The sequence below is a fragment of the Vidua macroura genome, chromosome 30, assembly GCF_024509145.1.
Source record: "Vidua macroura isolate BioBank_ID:100142 chromosome 30, ASM2450914v1, whole genome shotgun sequence".
Taxonomy (NCBI): Eukaryota; Metazoa; Chordata; class Aves; order Passeriformes; family Viduidae; genus Vidua; species Vidua macroura.
The window spans coordinates 2279940-2294444 of NC_071600.1; the positions used below are offsets into that span (position 1 = coordinate 2279940).

Below are 14505 nucleotides of genomic sequence, written 5' to 3' on the forward strand. Positions count from 1 at the left end.
GAGTCCCCAGCTGCGTTCCTTGCACAACCTCCAGGAGCCCAGGGCTGCCATCTGAATCCCTGCTGGCCCTGGGGGCTCCCAGGTGGGCACAAGGGGGGCAGCAGAGCCAGCAGGGAGCCTGCGAGTCTCTTCCAGCCCTGTCTGCTCCGAGTTTGGGCCTTGGAGCCTCAGGTGGCCAAAGGCAGCTGCTGCTGGTCCCTCTGTGTGCCCGTGTTCAGCAGTGCTGCTCCATCAGTCTGTGCCCAGCAACGGGGAAAAGCCTCAGCCCTGCAGGGCCAGGAGCTGCCGGGCTCTGCCTGAGCAGCTCAGCCAGAGGGAAGGGAGCTGCTCCCCACGGGAACCAGGAGCAAAGGGCTGGAGCACCTCGTTCTGGGGCACAGCCCAAATTCTGGGAGGGAGTAACAGAGTTATTCACGTGCACGGGTGTGTCAGCACTGCAGGTGCTGTGCCTGCAAACACATGGCTCGAGATGTGCAAAAGAATTCTGCAACTCTTGGCTGGATCAGGATGTCAGCAGTGCTGAACTCCAGCTTAGTGCAAAGCAAACACTTTACACCTCTGCTCATATCTGCTAGAATTTTTACATCAGGGTATCCAGAGAAAAGTAAATATTTTCACTGTTGATCAGAAATGTATCTAATTTTGCTGTACATTTCTTTTTCAGGATGTGTTATCTGCTTGAAAAGAAAAAAGATAAGAAAAAACGAGAAAAATATAAAAGAGAAAAACAAGAAACAAGTGTGTAATGAAAATCTTCTATAACTTTGGATGAAGAGGTAACCGATATTTTTAAAGGGAGAACTCATTTACTTTGTGCATATTCTGTAGTGAAAATTTTCTGTAACTTTGGATTAAGAGGTAACTGATCTTTTTAAAAGGAGAACTCCTTTACTTGGGGCATGTTCTGATGGCCTGGATCCATCTTACAGACTGACCTTAGCATCCTTTTTCTAAAGATTTTCGGTTTTGTTTCCAGTATTTAGATTTTTTTTTTTTAATTGGAGTTGAAGCAATAGGAGGATGAGAGATGGATTGTGCATGACTGTGTCTTGAGAGCAAAAATATTGCAGTTTGAAACTTGGACCAAAAGTACTGAAAATGGGACTTACAAATCCCAGTGCATTGTGTGACAGCAGCTTTTCCTGTAGGATGTGCAGCATCAGAAAGACTTCATCAGGGGGGTTGGGGGTGCTTGGAGCATTGTCCTGTGCCACTCTGGGATGTCATGAACCAGGACTTCACCTGCCACCAGCCCAGCTCACTGTCTGCCACCGCAGCTCCTTGGACCTTGTGTCCCCAGAGCAGACACAAAGTGTTTCTGCTGCTCCCCCTTTGCACAAATCCACAGAGAGATGGGATTTTTCCAAGTCTTGTGTCTCCACTGGGCCATATTCCCAAAGAACCAGCAGCACATCCTGATGAATACAGTGAGTTACGTGGATGGTTGTCAGCTCCACTGCCTGCCTAGAAATCCTGAAACTGCTTCTAAATGCTGCTCCTTCAGCTCCTGGACACCTTCTCAGACAGAGCTGGGGAAAAAATCCACTGGCCAGCAGCTAAAAGGTGAGTTATGCCAAAGTTAGAGCTCTGTGGGAAATCTCTCTCCCTCCCTGTCCTTTTAATGTATCTGTGCATGGGGGTGTGCATGGATGTGTCTTGTATGCAAAGGAAGGAGCGTGCAAGCAACGTGACTGACACTGTCACTGTCCATGCTATTCCATACCCATGGGTACAGAGACATTATGGAAACCCTGGCACAGACAGGGCCTTCTGTCCATGGGTACAGAGACATCCAAGAGCCCCTGGCACACACAGAGCCTTCTGTCCATGGGTACAGAGACATCCAAGAGCCCCTGGCACACACAGGCCTGGCACACACAGGCCTGGCAGCACAGGTTGCTTTCCCCACAGGCTGCAGGAGATGAGAACACAACATTTGCCAACACTGACTGCAAGCCACAGCTGCGGGTGCTCCCCGTGAACCTCAGCTCTGGCACCACTGCCTGCCCCAAGCTTCAGGGGCTGCAGTGGGAGCCCGGCTGGGCTCTGCCCTGGGGCCATCCTGCAGGGACAGCTGCAAACAGGGAGCATTCCCTTGCCACCAAGAGCCAAGCCAGGGCTGCAGGGCAGCTGCTCCAGCCCGGACTGCACTGCTGAGTGCTGTGCTCTGGGGCTGGGGCTCCCCGCACAGGGCACTGGACTGGTGTGCCAGAGGAGACAGAGAAGCTGCAGCTTCAGCCTAACTGAGGTGGATGCATGGGCTGGGAAGAGTGGGGAGGCTCAAGGGGATTCACAGAGCTCATCCTGCTGCAAGGACGAGGAAAAGGGAGTGGGAGCTCAGCAGTGAGGAGAGCTGAGGGCTGGAGAGCAGCTCTGAAGGACACTAAAATCCCACTGGACCTCTGAGACATTGCTGCTCCTCAGCCAGTGCCAGGATGAGTCCCTAAGCCTGGGGTTCAGCCTTCCTCGTGGTGAGGGGCACCAAGGAAGGCAGCAGTGTGATGGAGACTGCCATGGGCTGGGAACTCACTGGGGGAAAAGAGGGAGCAGTTGGGAAGTAAAAGGCAGGTGGGGGAGAGAACAGTTCAGAGAAGGGCTGAGCTACAGCTTGAGCAAGCTGCAAAATGTCATTTGGGGTCATCCCAGATTGATTTAATTTCAGAAGTTTTTGAACAAGTTTATTTTTTGGGTGGTGTCGTGTTTTCCCTGGGAGGTGTACACTCTGCAAACTTGAGCTGTGTTGCTGAAATGCTCAAGCAAGGTTGTGCTGCAGGTCACACCATTTCTTCTTTGGCTGATTCTGGCCCGGTGCTGAGCTCCAGCAGAGCCCTGGCAGAGCCCAGAGCAGCCTCAGCACCCGCAGAGCCCGGCTGCAAGGAGAGAAAGCAGAAAGCGCCCGTCAGCTGAAGGCTCCTGTCCCCTTGTCCCAGCCGCCCGCGGTGCCCAGGCCATGCTGGCCGTGCCCAGAGCGGTGCCCAGAGCTGCCCATCACTGCTGCCTTTGGCAGCAGAGCAGGAGGGCAGGACATGTGCCCAGCCTGCAGCCAGCCACGGCACATCCAGCCCTCAGCAGCTGCCCGGAGCAGGATGCTCCTGTGCTCGCTGCCATCTCCCCAAAGCTCTGATCCCACCATGCCAAGCAGACGGGACCCACCTGACGCCATCCACCGCTGGAAGAAAAGCTGGTCCCAAACGATGTCCTCAGCCTTCTCCAAGGGCACGGCCCATCCACGCCGCAGCTGCTCCCAAGCACTTCCCCATCCAGACTGGACCCCACCTGGAACGCTTCCTCTAGAAAAAGAAACAACAATGATTGAAAATAGATTACAGACAAAAAGGGGAAACAAGAAAAAAGTTCAAAAATCTTCTCTCTGTCAGGGCCTTGAGGAAGGCCCAACCCCTGCATGCCAGGGAAAAACCCACCCACAGGTGAGGGAAGCCCAGGCTTTCTCCCTTCCCCCCTGCACTGCCCCCCAAAATAACAATGATCCCAAAGCAAACAGGGGCAGTGGAGCAGCCCAAGCCCTTCCTTGCCTGCAAAGCAAAGCAGCCCCTGCACAGGTTCTCGAGTCCCACCTCTGCTCCCACCATGGGGGTTGGTTTGTGTCGGGCTGGCTGCCCCAGCCCCAGCCCCAGCCCGGGGCACGGTGGGTGCTGGGGGCTGTTGGCAGGGCCAGGAGCCCACTCCCATTTCGTACCCACCCCAGCCCATGCCCCCAGCCCTGCCAAAAGCAGCCTGGCAGCCGACTGAAGGATCAGCTGCATCCGCCCCAGCAAAGGGGGAACCTTTGGCTCCCAGCCAGGCTGAGCAATGCCCAAATCTGGGAGCATCCCCCTGCGTGTGGACTCATCTGCAGATTCCCTGTGGAGCCTGCCTTTGAAGAAGGTGCCAGAATCCAAGTCCATCATCTTCAGCTGCCGGTGGCCAGGCCGAGGAAGAGATTGTCGTCCTTGAGGTTGTCCTTGGTGTCTCCAGCAGCAGCAGCCCCACCTGGTACAGCTTCTCCAGGGCCTCCTTCTCCTTCCCTGGGGCCAGACCAGGCTGTCAGGGTTCTGCCCAGGGCCCCAGCTGTCAGGGAACCAGGACAAGCAAAACCAGCTTGGATAGCGGCCACCAGTGCTGGGCAGAGCAGCTCAGCTCCAGCACAAGGGCTGCGTGTTCCCATCTGATGACCCCTGGGCAGTGACACAGGCAGGACAAAATGTCTGGGTTCCTTTGCTTCTCATTGCCAAGGCGTGTGTGGGGCTGTAACTTACCAGGGCCCTGCATCAGAGTGTGCCTGTGGCTCTCTCCCTTCTTCTAGGGCAGGTGAATATCCTGTATCCAGGGATCACAGAACAGCTCTTCTAATGAGGGCCTGTCCAAGTGCAGCATGGATAAACACCGCCTGATCAGATCTTGGCACTCTGGGCAGAGAATCCAGAACCCACCGGTCAGTTGGAGAAGGCTCCTGTTGGATTTGCCCCACTATTCCCGTGCCCAGGCCATGCTGGATGTGCTCAGAGCTGGGCCTAAACTTTCCCATCAATTCTCTGTTTTGGAGGAGAGCAAGAGAGCAGCACATGTGCCCCCTCCTCAGCAGCTGCCAGAGCGGGATGCTCACGAGCTGCTGCTGTCTCCCAGCACTGGTATTGCCCCCGTGGCCAGAGATGAGGATCCACCTGGAGAGAGCCGTTGTGGCAGCGAGAGCTGATGGTCCCAGCTGATGTTCCGGCCCCTCCTGAAAGGGTGCTCCCCGCAGACCATCTGGTGCAGCAGGATGCCCAGGGACCAGATGGTAGCTGGCTTGCCGTAGTACCAGCCAGCGTGGGTCCATTCCGGGGGGCTGTATGACCGTGTTCCTATGGAATACAAATGGGGTTCAGCAGGGGGATGCTGCTGCTCCCAGAGCCTGGCCCCAGCATCCCTGGGCATGCGGGGGCTGCCCCAGTGGCACACGGGGTGACCGCTGCCCTCTCGCCAGCACCTGGGACTTGTGTACAGACTCAGGGTTGGAAAAGAAGCCACTGGTGTCGGAAGAGAGCGGCAAAAGCCCTGGCAAGGCCCGGCCATGACAAGGAAAAACCCACTCAGTGCTGGGGAAAACCATGCCTTCATCCTCCCTGCCTGCATTGCCCCAAAAACCATTATGAAACCAAAACAAACCAGGTGAGTGAAGCAGTTCAGGCCCTTTCTCACCTGCACACAAACCAGCTGGGCCACAGGTTCTGGCCAACCGTCTCTGCTACCCCCACCCACGGGTGTTTTTGTCAGGCTGGCAGCCCCAGCCCCAGCCCCAGTCCTGGGCAGAGTGGTGGGCAAAGGCTGCCAGCAGGGCTGGAAGCTGGCTCCCCACCCAGCCCTGCTCAAAAGCAACTCAGCTGAAGACTCAGTGCCATGAAGGGCAGCAAAAGGGAGAATCCCCGCTGGCACACCCAGCTTGGGCTGTGAGATGTTGGGCCCTAACATACCAGTTCCAGGAGCACACCCCTGCCTGGGCTCACCTGCAAAGTGAGTGTAGGCTGCGTCCTGCAGGTAGGTGCCACAGCCAAAGTCGATCAATTTGGCCTGCCCGGTGGCCAGGTCGAGCAGGATATTCTCTGGTTTGATGTCCCTGTGCAGGACCCCGCAGCTGGTGCAGTGCCGCACGGCCTCCAGCACCTGGCGGAACAGCCCCCGCGCCTCCTCCTCGGACAGGAACCCCCGTGCCCGAATGAAATGGTGCAGGTCCTGAGACCGCTCTGGGCGCTCCAGCACCATCACGATGTCGTTGGGGAGCTCGAGCCACTCCAGCAGCTGGACGACACCAGGAAAGCCAGTGGACACCTTGGCCAGCAGCACGATCTCCAGGGGTGCGCTGGTGCCGTCGGGCTGCGGGAGGAGCGCGATGCCGTCAGTGGGGCTGAGGCCGTGCCGGGGCTGGGGAAGCCCTCAGCCAGCCCGGGATGCTCTGCATGCCCCGCTCAGCCCACGCCCGCTCTCCCTGCAGGGCTCCCGGCAGCTCCCACCCTGCCGGGCCCCGGCTCATCCCCGCCCGGCACGGCCCGGCTTCTGCCGCTGGCCCCGCTCACTCACCAGCTCGCCCCAGTGCCGGATGCGATCCCGCGGCACCCTTTTGATGGCCACCTGCGAGCAAGGGACAGCAGCGGGTTCAGCTCGCCCCCTGCCTAGCCCAGCCCCATCCTCCTCCTCCTCCTCCTCCTCCTCCTGCGCCCGCCGCCGGCCCCGCCGCTCACCGGGGCGCCGTCCGAGAGCCGCGTGGCCGCGAAGACGCTGCCGAAGCCGCCGCTGCCCAGCAGCGAACCCAGCCGGTAGCGCTCCTGCAGGGCCTCCTGCGCCTTCCCTGCGGGCGGGACGCGGCTGTCAGCGCTCGGCCCGGGGCCAGGAGCGGCCCCCGAGCGCCCCCCGAGCGCCCCGGGCCGGCCATCCCCAGGCGTTCTCTGCTGGCAACGGGACAGCGGCGGCTCGGGGCCGGCGGCCGCGCTGCCGAGCGGCGGAGCTCGGGCCGGGGAAGCCGCAGCGGAGGCGGCGGCAGCGGCCGCGCCGCCTGTGTCCTCCGCGGGGCCCGGGGGGAGCCGGGGCCGGGGCCGGGACTGGAGCCCACGTCGGGGCCGGGGCCGGGCTCGGGCCAGGCGGAGCCAAAGGGCGGCGATGCCGCCCCAGCCCCAGGCACTGATGCCCGCCCAGCAGCGCCAGCGCCAGCACGGCCAGAGCCGGGCGGGGGCGAGACCGCGGCGGGACGGCCGGGGACAGGGACAGGGACAGGGACAGGGACAGGGACGGGGACGGGGACGGGGACGGGGACGGGGACGGGGACGGGGACAGGGACAGGGACAGGGACGGGGCAGCCCCGCCCGGGGCCGGGGGCGGGCCGGAGGCATGGCTCGGCCCGGCATAGGGAGAGAGAGACTGGGAGAGGAGGGGACATCGGGAAAGGGAGAGTGGGAGAAGGTGCGGGACAGCGGAAGAGGGAGGGGAAGAGCAAGAGGGACTCGACAAAGTCGCTTCTTTTTCTGCTGCAGCCGCTGCTGCCACTGCTGCTGCTGCAACTGTGGCTCTGCTGTGTCACCATGCATCCTCTGTTCCATGAGGTTCCATGGTGTCGCCATGGTTTTCTTGAATTGGCAGTGTCACAATGGACCACTGGTTCCATGAGCCCCCGCTGTGTCACAAGGGTGTGCTTGGTTCCATGAGGAACCAAAAAGCTCTGCATAAACATTCAGCAGCATTTGTTTAACACACTTGGGAACATCTGTTGGCATTCAAAAGGGAGGTTAAAGGTGAGAATGGCACCAGCAGCTTCCATCTGCAACAGAGATCCAGGGAAAGGACAGGGACAGAGAATTCAGCTGAAGGGCTCAGAGAATTCTGCTTCCAGAGATCATTTCTGGTCACACTGTCCCTTGTAGAAAGGTGACACCATTCCAGGCAGCCTGTACTGAGCAGGTGCTTCCTGAGTGGGGTTTGTTGTTCAGGAAACCTGCTCAGGCTTTTCCATTCTTTCCTTACCAAGAGGAAAACTTCTCCTGGGCCTGTGTGCAGGCAGAGCCCTGAGGAGAGCAGGTGGGACACGGTGCAGTTGGCTGGGACATGGAGCTGCAGAGCTCAGGGACAAGGTTCTGCTGCAGGGCACAGGGATGTCAGTGCCAGGTGGGCCATGTCAGACCTGGTGAGACTGGGGCTGAGGAGCAGCTTGTCCAAACAGGGTCAGCCCTCAAGGGGCTCATTCTTCCCCGTGCCCAGAGCTCCCAAGGAGACATTCAGCATGAAGATCACTTGGGGAATGCTTCTGTCACCTCTTCTCTGAATTGAAAAGTTCAGAGTTTGTTTGAAGACCACCAGACCCTGTGCTTGTAGGTGCCTTTAACCTGCCAGCTATCTGCTGCGACCTCAACACTGCAGAGAAGAGGCAGTCCAGGAGGTTCCTAGAGTGTATGAGGACAACTTCTTGTCACAGCTGGTGAGTGAGCCCACCAGGGGAGGGACTACCCAGACCTGCTGTTCACAAACTGGTGAACTGGAGAAGGGCTGGTGGGACATGTGGGGGTTGGAGGCCATCTGGAGCACACTGACCATGATATTACAGAGTTTTCAGAATTTGGTGAAAAAAGGAGGGGCATCAATACAACTTCCACACTGGATCTCCAGAGGGCAGACTTTGGCTTATTAAAGAGACTTATTTGAGAGTACCTTGGGAAGCAGCCATTAAAAACAAAGGGGTCCAGGAAGGGTGGGTGTGCTTCAAAACAGAAATCTTGAAGGCACAGGAACCAATTATGCCAGTGTCCTGAAAGATGAGCTGACGAGGGAAACAGCCGGCCTGGATGGGCAAGGAGTGTTGTAAGGACTAAGGAGCAAAAAAGAGGGTGTATCATCTTTGGAAGGAGGGTCAGGTATTGCAGGAAACCCTTCAAAGGGTTGCTAGGCCACATAGGAAAAAAATTAGAGAGGCAAAAGCCAACTTAAAACTCAATCTGGCCACTTCTGTAGAGGTCTATAGAAATATATCTTTATTAATATATCAGTGGTAAAAGGAAGGGCAAGGACAACATCTATTCACTATTGGATGTGGTGGCAAATGCAGTCACTAAAGATAGGGAAAAGGCTGAGGTAGTTAAACCCTTCTTTGCCTCAGTTTTTCAATAGTAAGAGAGGTTGTCCTCAGGACAATTGTCCTCCTGAGCTGGTGGATGGGGACGGAGCAGAACAGCCCCTGTAGTCCAGGAGGAAGCAGCTGGTGACCTGCTGAGCCACTCCGATGCTCACAGGTGTATGGGATGGGATGGGATCCATCCTAGGGGGATGAGGGAGCTGGTGGATGAGCTCCCCAAGCTGCTCTCCATCATTTCCCATCAGTCCTGGCTCAGCAGGGAGGTGCCCGAGCACTGGAGGTGCCAGTGTGAGCCCATCCCCAAGAAGGGCTGGAAGGAGGATCTGGGGAACTCCAGGCCTGTCAGCCTGACCTCGGTGCCCGGCAAGGTTCTGGAACAGATCACCTTGAGAGCCATCACAGGGCACCCACAGGATGGCCAAGGGGTCAGAGCCAGCCAGCGTGGATTTCAATATCTGCATTGATGACCGGGATGAGGGGACTGAGTCCACCATCAATAAATTTGCATATGACACCAAGCTGGGTGTGAGTGTGGATCTGCTGGAGGGTAGGAGGGCTCTGCACAGGGCCCTGGACAGGCTGGATCCAGGGCCCAAATCCAACAAGGTGAGGTTTAACAAGTCCAAGTGCCGGGTCCTGCACTTTGGCCACAACAACCCCTGCAGCGCTCCAGGCTGGGGACAGAGGGGCTGGAGAGCAGCCAGGCAGAAAGGGACCTGCAGGGACTGATGGACAGCAGGCTGGACATGAGCCAGCCGTGTGCCCAGGTGGCCAAGAAGGCCAATGGCTCCTGGTCTGGATCAGGAATGTTGTGGCCAGCAGGAGCAGGGCAGTGAAATACATTGAGGGGCTGGAGCGTGTCCAGAGAAGGGCAGCAAGGCTGGTGAGGGGTCTGGAGCACAAGTCCTGTGAGGAGCAGCTGAGGGAGCTGGGGTTGTTGATCCTGGAGAAGAGGAGGCTCAGGGGAGACAAGGCAGTGTCAGGGCACAGATTTGACTTGATGATATCCAAGGTCTTTGGTAGCCTGACTGGTTCTGTGATTCTCTGAAACCACCCTTGGAGCAGTTGCAGGAGGAGCCCTGGGCCTCCTCTTCAGAAGCTGCAGCAGCCCAGGTCCCTCAGCTTCTCCTCACAGCCCCAAAGCCCATCCTGTCAGTCCTGCAGAGCCTCTGCAGCTCCTCCTCCTTGCCCAGAACAGGGAGCCCCACAGGCAGACACAGCAGCCCAGATGTGCCCCCCTGGCCTGGGCTGCCTCTGGCAAGGGAGCAGCACGAGGCACTGCAGGAGCCTGCAGACAATTCCTGCAGCACTTGTGGGATGATCCTGCTCCCCAAGGGCCGTTCCCATGGTGCCAAGTCAGGAACTGCAATGGGGAGTGGGGCCAGAGAGGAAAGGGCAAACAGGGATGGGCTGTGTGCAGGGGAGGGAACAGGGGTGGGCAAGAGGAAGAAATCTGGACATGGTTTGACACTGGCGCAATGCCAGCGCCCCCATGAAAATGCACCTTCCCCAAATAAATGCTGTGAGATGTTATCAAGGACAGAGCAGAGCAGGCCCAAGCTTAATAAGAAAGAAAAAAAAAACTTTATTAAACTACTACTACTACTGAAAACACATAAACTAAATCCGGTATGAAGGCCTTTTAAAACACCCCTCCTCCTCCCAATTCCTGAAACACCCACCATGAAACATCACCCGGGATTCTTGATCAAATTACCACCTTTCAGATAAGCAATACTCAAGCTATCAAGGGTCTCTCTTGCGCCACAGACCCCCCAGGAAACACAGTTGCCACACCCTGTGTTTCCCTGTCACACATGGCAACCGCCCGGAAAAAAATCTGCCAGTGTGACACTCTCCATTCCATGTCACAGTGCTCTCACCACCGTGCATGGACAGACTGCTCATAGGGCTCCTTTAAGGATGCTTTGCCATGGACCCAAAGGTACAACAGTTCAGCTTCTCATCCTGGGACTACAGTCCCCCCCATTTTCCCCTGGGGCCGAGGGTCCAAGAACAGGAATCATCTTCTTCCCAAAGACAGAGGGTATCACCATTCCCTCCTCAGCTTTCTTCAGTTCTTGCCATTCCTGTGCTGTTAGAAGCTGAAGCAGGTCTCCCTGGGTCACCACTGCATCCCCCTAAAATGCAGTCTCTATTGCAGGAGATTTTGGTTCACTCCATGGCTAACAAGAAAAGTCCAGCCAAAAGCTACTTCATCATCTCCTCCACCTAAATATTTCTTCTTCTAACGTCTCAGGTCCCGGACTGTCTCTCTTCCACTACAAATCAAGGAGGAGTAATATTTTACAAAGCCCTCATTTCCTGGAAAGGGTTAAAAGTTCAGACTCCCCGGACGGCTGATATCTCGGTCCAGCGTTCTGTCTCCCACGCTAGACATCATTCCCCCCCCCTTCTCCTTCTCCTCTGCCGGCAAATTTCCAGGTGCCGCCAGGCTCTCTGTCTCTTTCCCTCTGTGGTGGGGGGGGAACAAAGGCATCTCCGCTTCTCTCCACCCTTCCATCCAGGAGCTGGCTCGGTTCCAGACCCTCAGCCCCTCGGCCCACCTGGACAAGGCCACATGGCTTCCCCTCCCCCACCCAGCCCATGGCCGGGCAGGGGAGAATCTGCACTCTCTGACGACCGGAACCAAAGAGACAGTTCCCCTGGGAGTTCTTGCTTTTAACCCCCTGTGTTCTCAGAGGTGTGTCCATACTTTCAGTGGTTACTCTAGGTGCCAATATCTAAACCTGACCACTGATTGGTTTGACCCAACTTCCTGGAAAAAATTCACTTCCATGTCAAACCACGACACATAGAAAGAGCATTAGAAGGAGAGGAAAGAGAGAGAGACAGAAAGACAGAAGCTCCATAGAAAGACACACCTGTGGCTCCCAGCTCCTGGGGTTCCAGTGTGGCTGAGACACAAACCCCAGGGGAAGGCAGAGTCCATAGCAGGGGCTGACCTTGTGCTCCTTGGTTTTAAGCCCCTGGGCCTTCGTGGGCCTCCCCCCAGCTGGACTTGTGATTGCTCGGGCGTTCAGAGCTGGGTTAGCGCTGTCCCAGCTGTGTGACTGATTGACAGCTCAACCCAAGGTGTCTCAGGACATCGATCTCATCCAGCCTCTGACAGCGACCACGGTGACACTGGGGAACCTCATGGAACCATGGGTCAGTTGTGACAATGCAGGTCCAAGGACACCCTGGTGACACTGGGGAACCTCATGGAGCCATGGGTCAGTTGTGACAATGCAGGTCCAAGGACACCCTGGTGACACTGGGGAACCTCATGGAACCATGGCTCAGTTGTGACACTGTGGGGACCTCGTGGAACCAGAGGAGACCATTGTGAAACTCCCATGGAACCGAGGGCCCAGGGTGACACTGTGCAGCCCAGAGTGTCGCGGAGGAGCCATTGTGACACTGTGGGTCCCCATGGAGCCAAGGGAACGTGGGACAGGCTGGTGCCTGAAGTTTTAGCTTTCATATTTTCCAGATTCTGCACTGCATCAGTCTGTAACTCTGAACATCATACAGAGTGTCAGCAAGTTCTCTTCACAGTGCAGTCAGACAAAACAATCCTTTTCCAGCCCGAGAACCAAGGACACCGCTGCAGCTTCAGGCCCAAAAAGTGAAAACAACAGCGAGTTGAGGAGAGCAGACTGGGAGGGTGGGACTGCATAACCTGAAGGTGTAATTGGACAAATAACCCCAATATGGAAATGAGCCAAAACTTATAAAAGTGTGCAAACGTGTGACCTGTCGTCCATCCTGGGTATACCCTCAGCCAGGCCCTTGTACTGCCCAAGGTGGATCCTTTGAAGGCCTTTTCAATAAATCCCTCCTTTATTCCTGTCACACTGTCCAGCCTCTGCTCTAGGTGGCCTCTCAAGGCATCAAGGCCTGGCTGGCTGGGCCACCTGGGGGCCACCTGACAGGTCCAGCTGACCTTGGCATGTCAAGGGCTGCTGCTTGTCAGCCCCTGGGGCACTGGGGCTCTGTGCTCTCCTTCCTGTGGAAAGAACTGTCCTTCTCCTCCAGGTGCCCATGGCCAAAATTTGGATTCCTCCTCTTATTTTGCTTCTATGCAAAGATTGTTCCCAGATGAAATCTGCCAGGACAGACAGGTCTGGCTGGCTTAGCCACCCAGGGGCCACCTCTCATCTGCCTTTGAGACACTGGGATCCTGTGCTTTTCTTTCTTATGGGAAAAAAGCACCTTCCACATCCAGGCACCCATGGCCAAAGTTGGGAATCCACCTCCAGGATTCCCTGTGTCCAAGGATTTCTCCCAGATGAAAGCTTCCAGGAGAGACAAGTCTGGCTGGCCTTGGTTTCCAAAGAGCTGATTCTTATCTGCCTTTGAAACACTGGGGCTTTGTGTTTTCCTTTCTGATGAAAAGAACCCTTCTTCCTTACCAGGTGCCCATTCCAAAACTGAGATTCCACCTCCAAAACTCTGTACATCCAAGGATTCCTCCCAGATGAAAGGTGCCAGGTCTGACTCTCTTGGCCTATGGTGGCCACCTCTCATCTTCTTCCAAAACACCTGGGCTTTGTGCTTTTCTTTCCTATGGGAAAAACCATCCATCTCGACCAGATGCCCATGGCCAAAGTTGGGAATGTTCCTCCAGAATTCCCTAGATCCAAGGATTTCTCAGTGACAAAAGCTGCCAGGACAGACAGGTCTGGCTGGCTCAGCCTCCCAGGAGCCACCTCTCTCCTCTTCTGCCCTGAAACACTTGGGCTCTGTGCTTTCCTTCCTATGGAAAAGAACCACCCCTTTTACCAATGCAGAAATGGCCAAAATTTGGATTCCACCTCCAGAATTCCTTATATCCAAGGGTTGCTTTCAGACAAAAAAGTACCAGAACAGAGAGGTCTGGCTGCCCTTGGCCTCTGGTGGCCACTTTTCATCTGGCCATGAAACACCGGTGTTCCGTGCTTTCCTTCCTATGGACAAGAACCGTTCTTCACCTCCCGGCAACCAGATCCAAAACTGGTATTCCACCTCTAAAATCCCCTATATCCAAGGACAAAATCTGCCAGCACCATCTGATCTGGCTGCCCTTGGCCTCTGGTGGCTGTGGCACATCCGCCCCTGGAACCCTGGGGCTGGGTTGTTCCCTTCCTATGGAGACCACGGTGACACTGTGAGGACCTGGTGGAACCATGGAGACCATTGTGACTCTGTGGGGCCTGATGGAACCATGGAGACCATTGTGACCCTCAGGGCCTCGTGTCACCAAGGGGGCATTGTGACACCTCAGGGCCTCCTGGAAGCAAGGCACCATTGGGACACTGTGGGGCCCCATGGAACCGAGGGCACATGGAACAGGTCTGGCTGGCTTGGCCTCCCAGGGGCCACCTGACAGGTCTGGCTGATCTTGGAATGCCAAGGGCTGCCTCTCATCAGCTCCTGGAGCACTGGGGCTCCGTGCTTTCCTTGCCATGGGAAAGAACTGTTCCTCTTTTCAGACAGCCATGGACAAAATTGGTATCTCCCCTAAAAAGTTTCCTGCATGCAAGGGTATCTGCCAGAAAAATCCTACCAGCTCTGACTGGCCTTGGCCTCTGGTGGTCACATCTCATCTGCCTCAGAAGCACTGGGGCTCTGTGCCTTCCTTCCTACAGATAAGAACTGACCTTCTTGTCCAGGGGCCATGGCAGAAACTGGAATTTGGCCACCAAAGTTCCATCTATCCAAGGATTGCTCCCAGACAAAAGCTGCCAGGACAGACAGTTCTGCCTGGCCTTGGCCTCTGGTGATACGAGCAGAATGTTTTCATTTGCAAACACCTTGGAGAGGGCCCAGAGATCTCCCAGGCTGGGTTTGCAGGCCTCAAGAACCAAACACATATATGGAGGCTGATGTGCCTGGGCTCAGTTGTGAAGAGACTGAGGACAGATCAGGAG

The 14505-nt window shown here is 56.4% G+C and overlaps 1 protein-coding gene and 2 pseudogenes across 1 annotated transcript; 1 reads left to right on the forward strand and 2 right to left on the reverse strand.

Annotated features, from left to right (window-relative positions):
• LOC128820667 (uncharacterized) overlaps positions 1 to 14505 on the forward strand; it is a 2212279-nt pseudogene that overhangs the window by 1161521 nt on the left and 1036253 nt on the right.
• LOC128820669 (uncharacterized) overlaps positions 1 to 14505 on the reverse strand; it is a 1091286-nt pseudogene that overhangs the window by 161121 nt on the left and 915660 nt on the right.
• Positions 2319 to 9051, reverse strand: LOC128820647 (serine/threonine-protein kinase pim-1-like). The gene is made up of 8 exons (XM_054001450.1): positions 8943 to 9051; positions 6216 to 6802; positions 6055 to 6105; positions 5484 to 5850; positions 4662 to 4841; positions 4257 to 4406; positions 3423 to 4068; positions 2319 to 3290 (listed from the first exon to the last, which is right to left on the reverse strand). The coding sequence occupies exons 1-6, from the start codon at positions 9049 to 9051 to the stop codon at positions 4300 to 4302; spliced, it is 1401 nt and encodes a 466-aa protein (XP_053857425.1). The 3' UTR covers positions 2319 to 3290; positions 3423 to 4068; positions 4257 to 4299.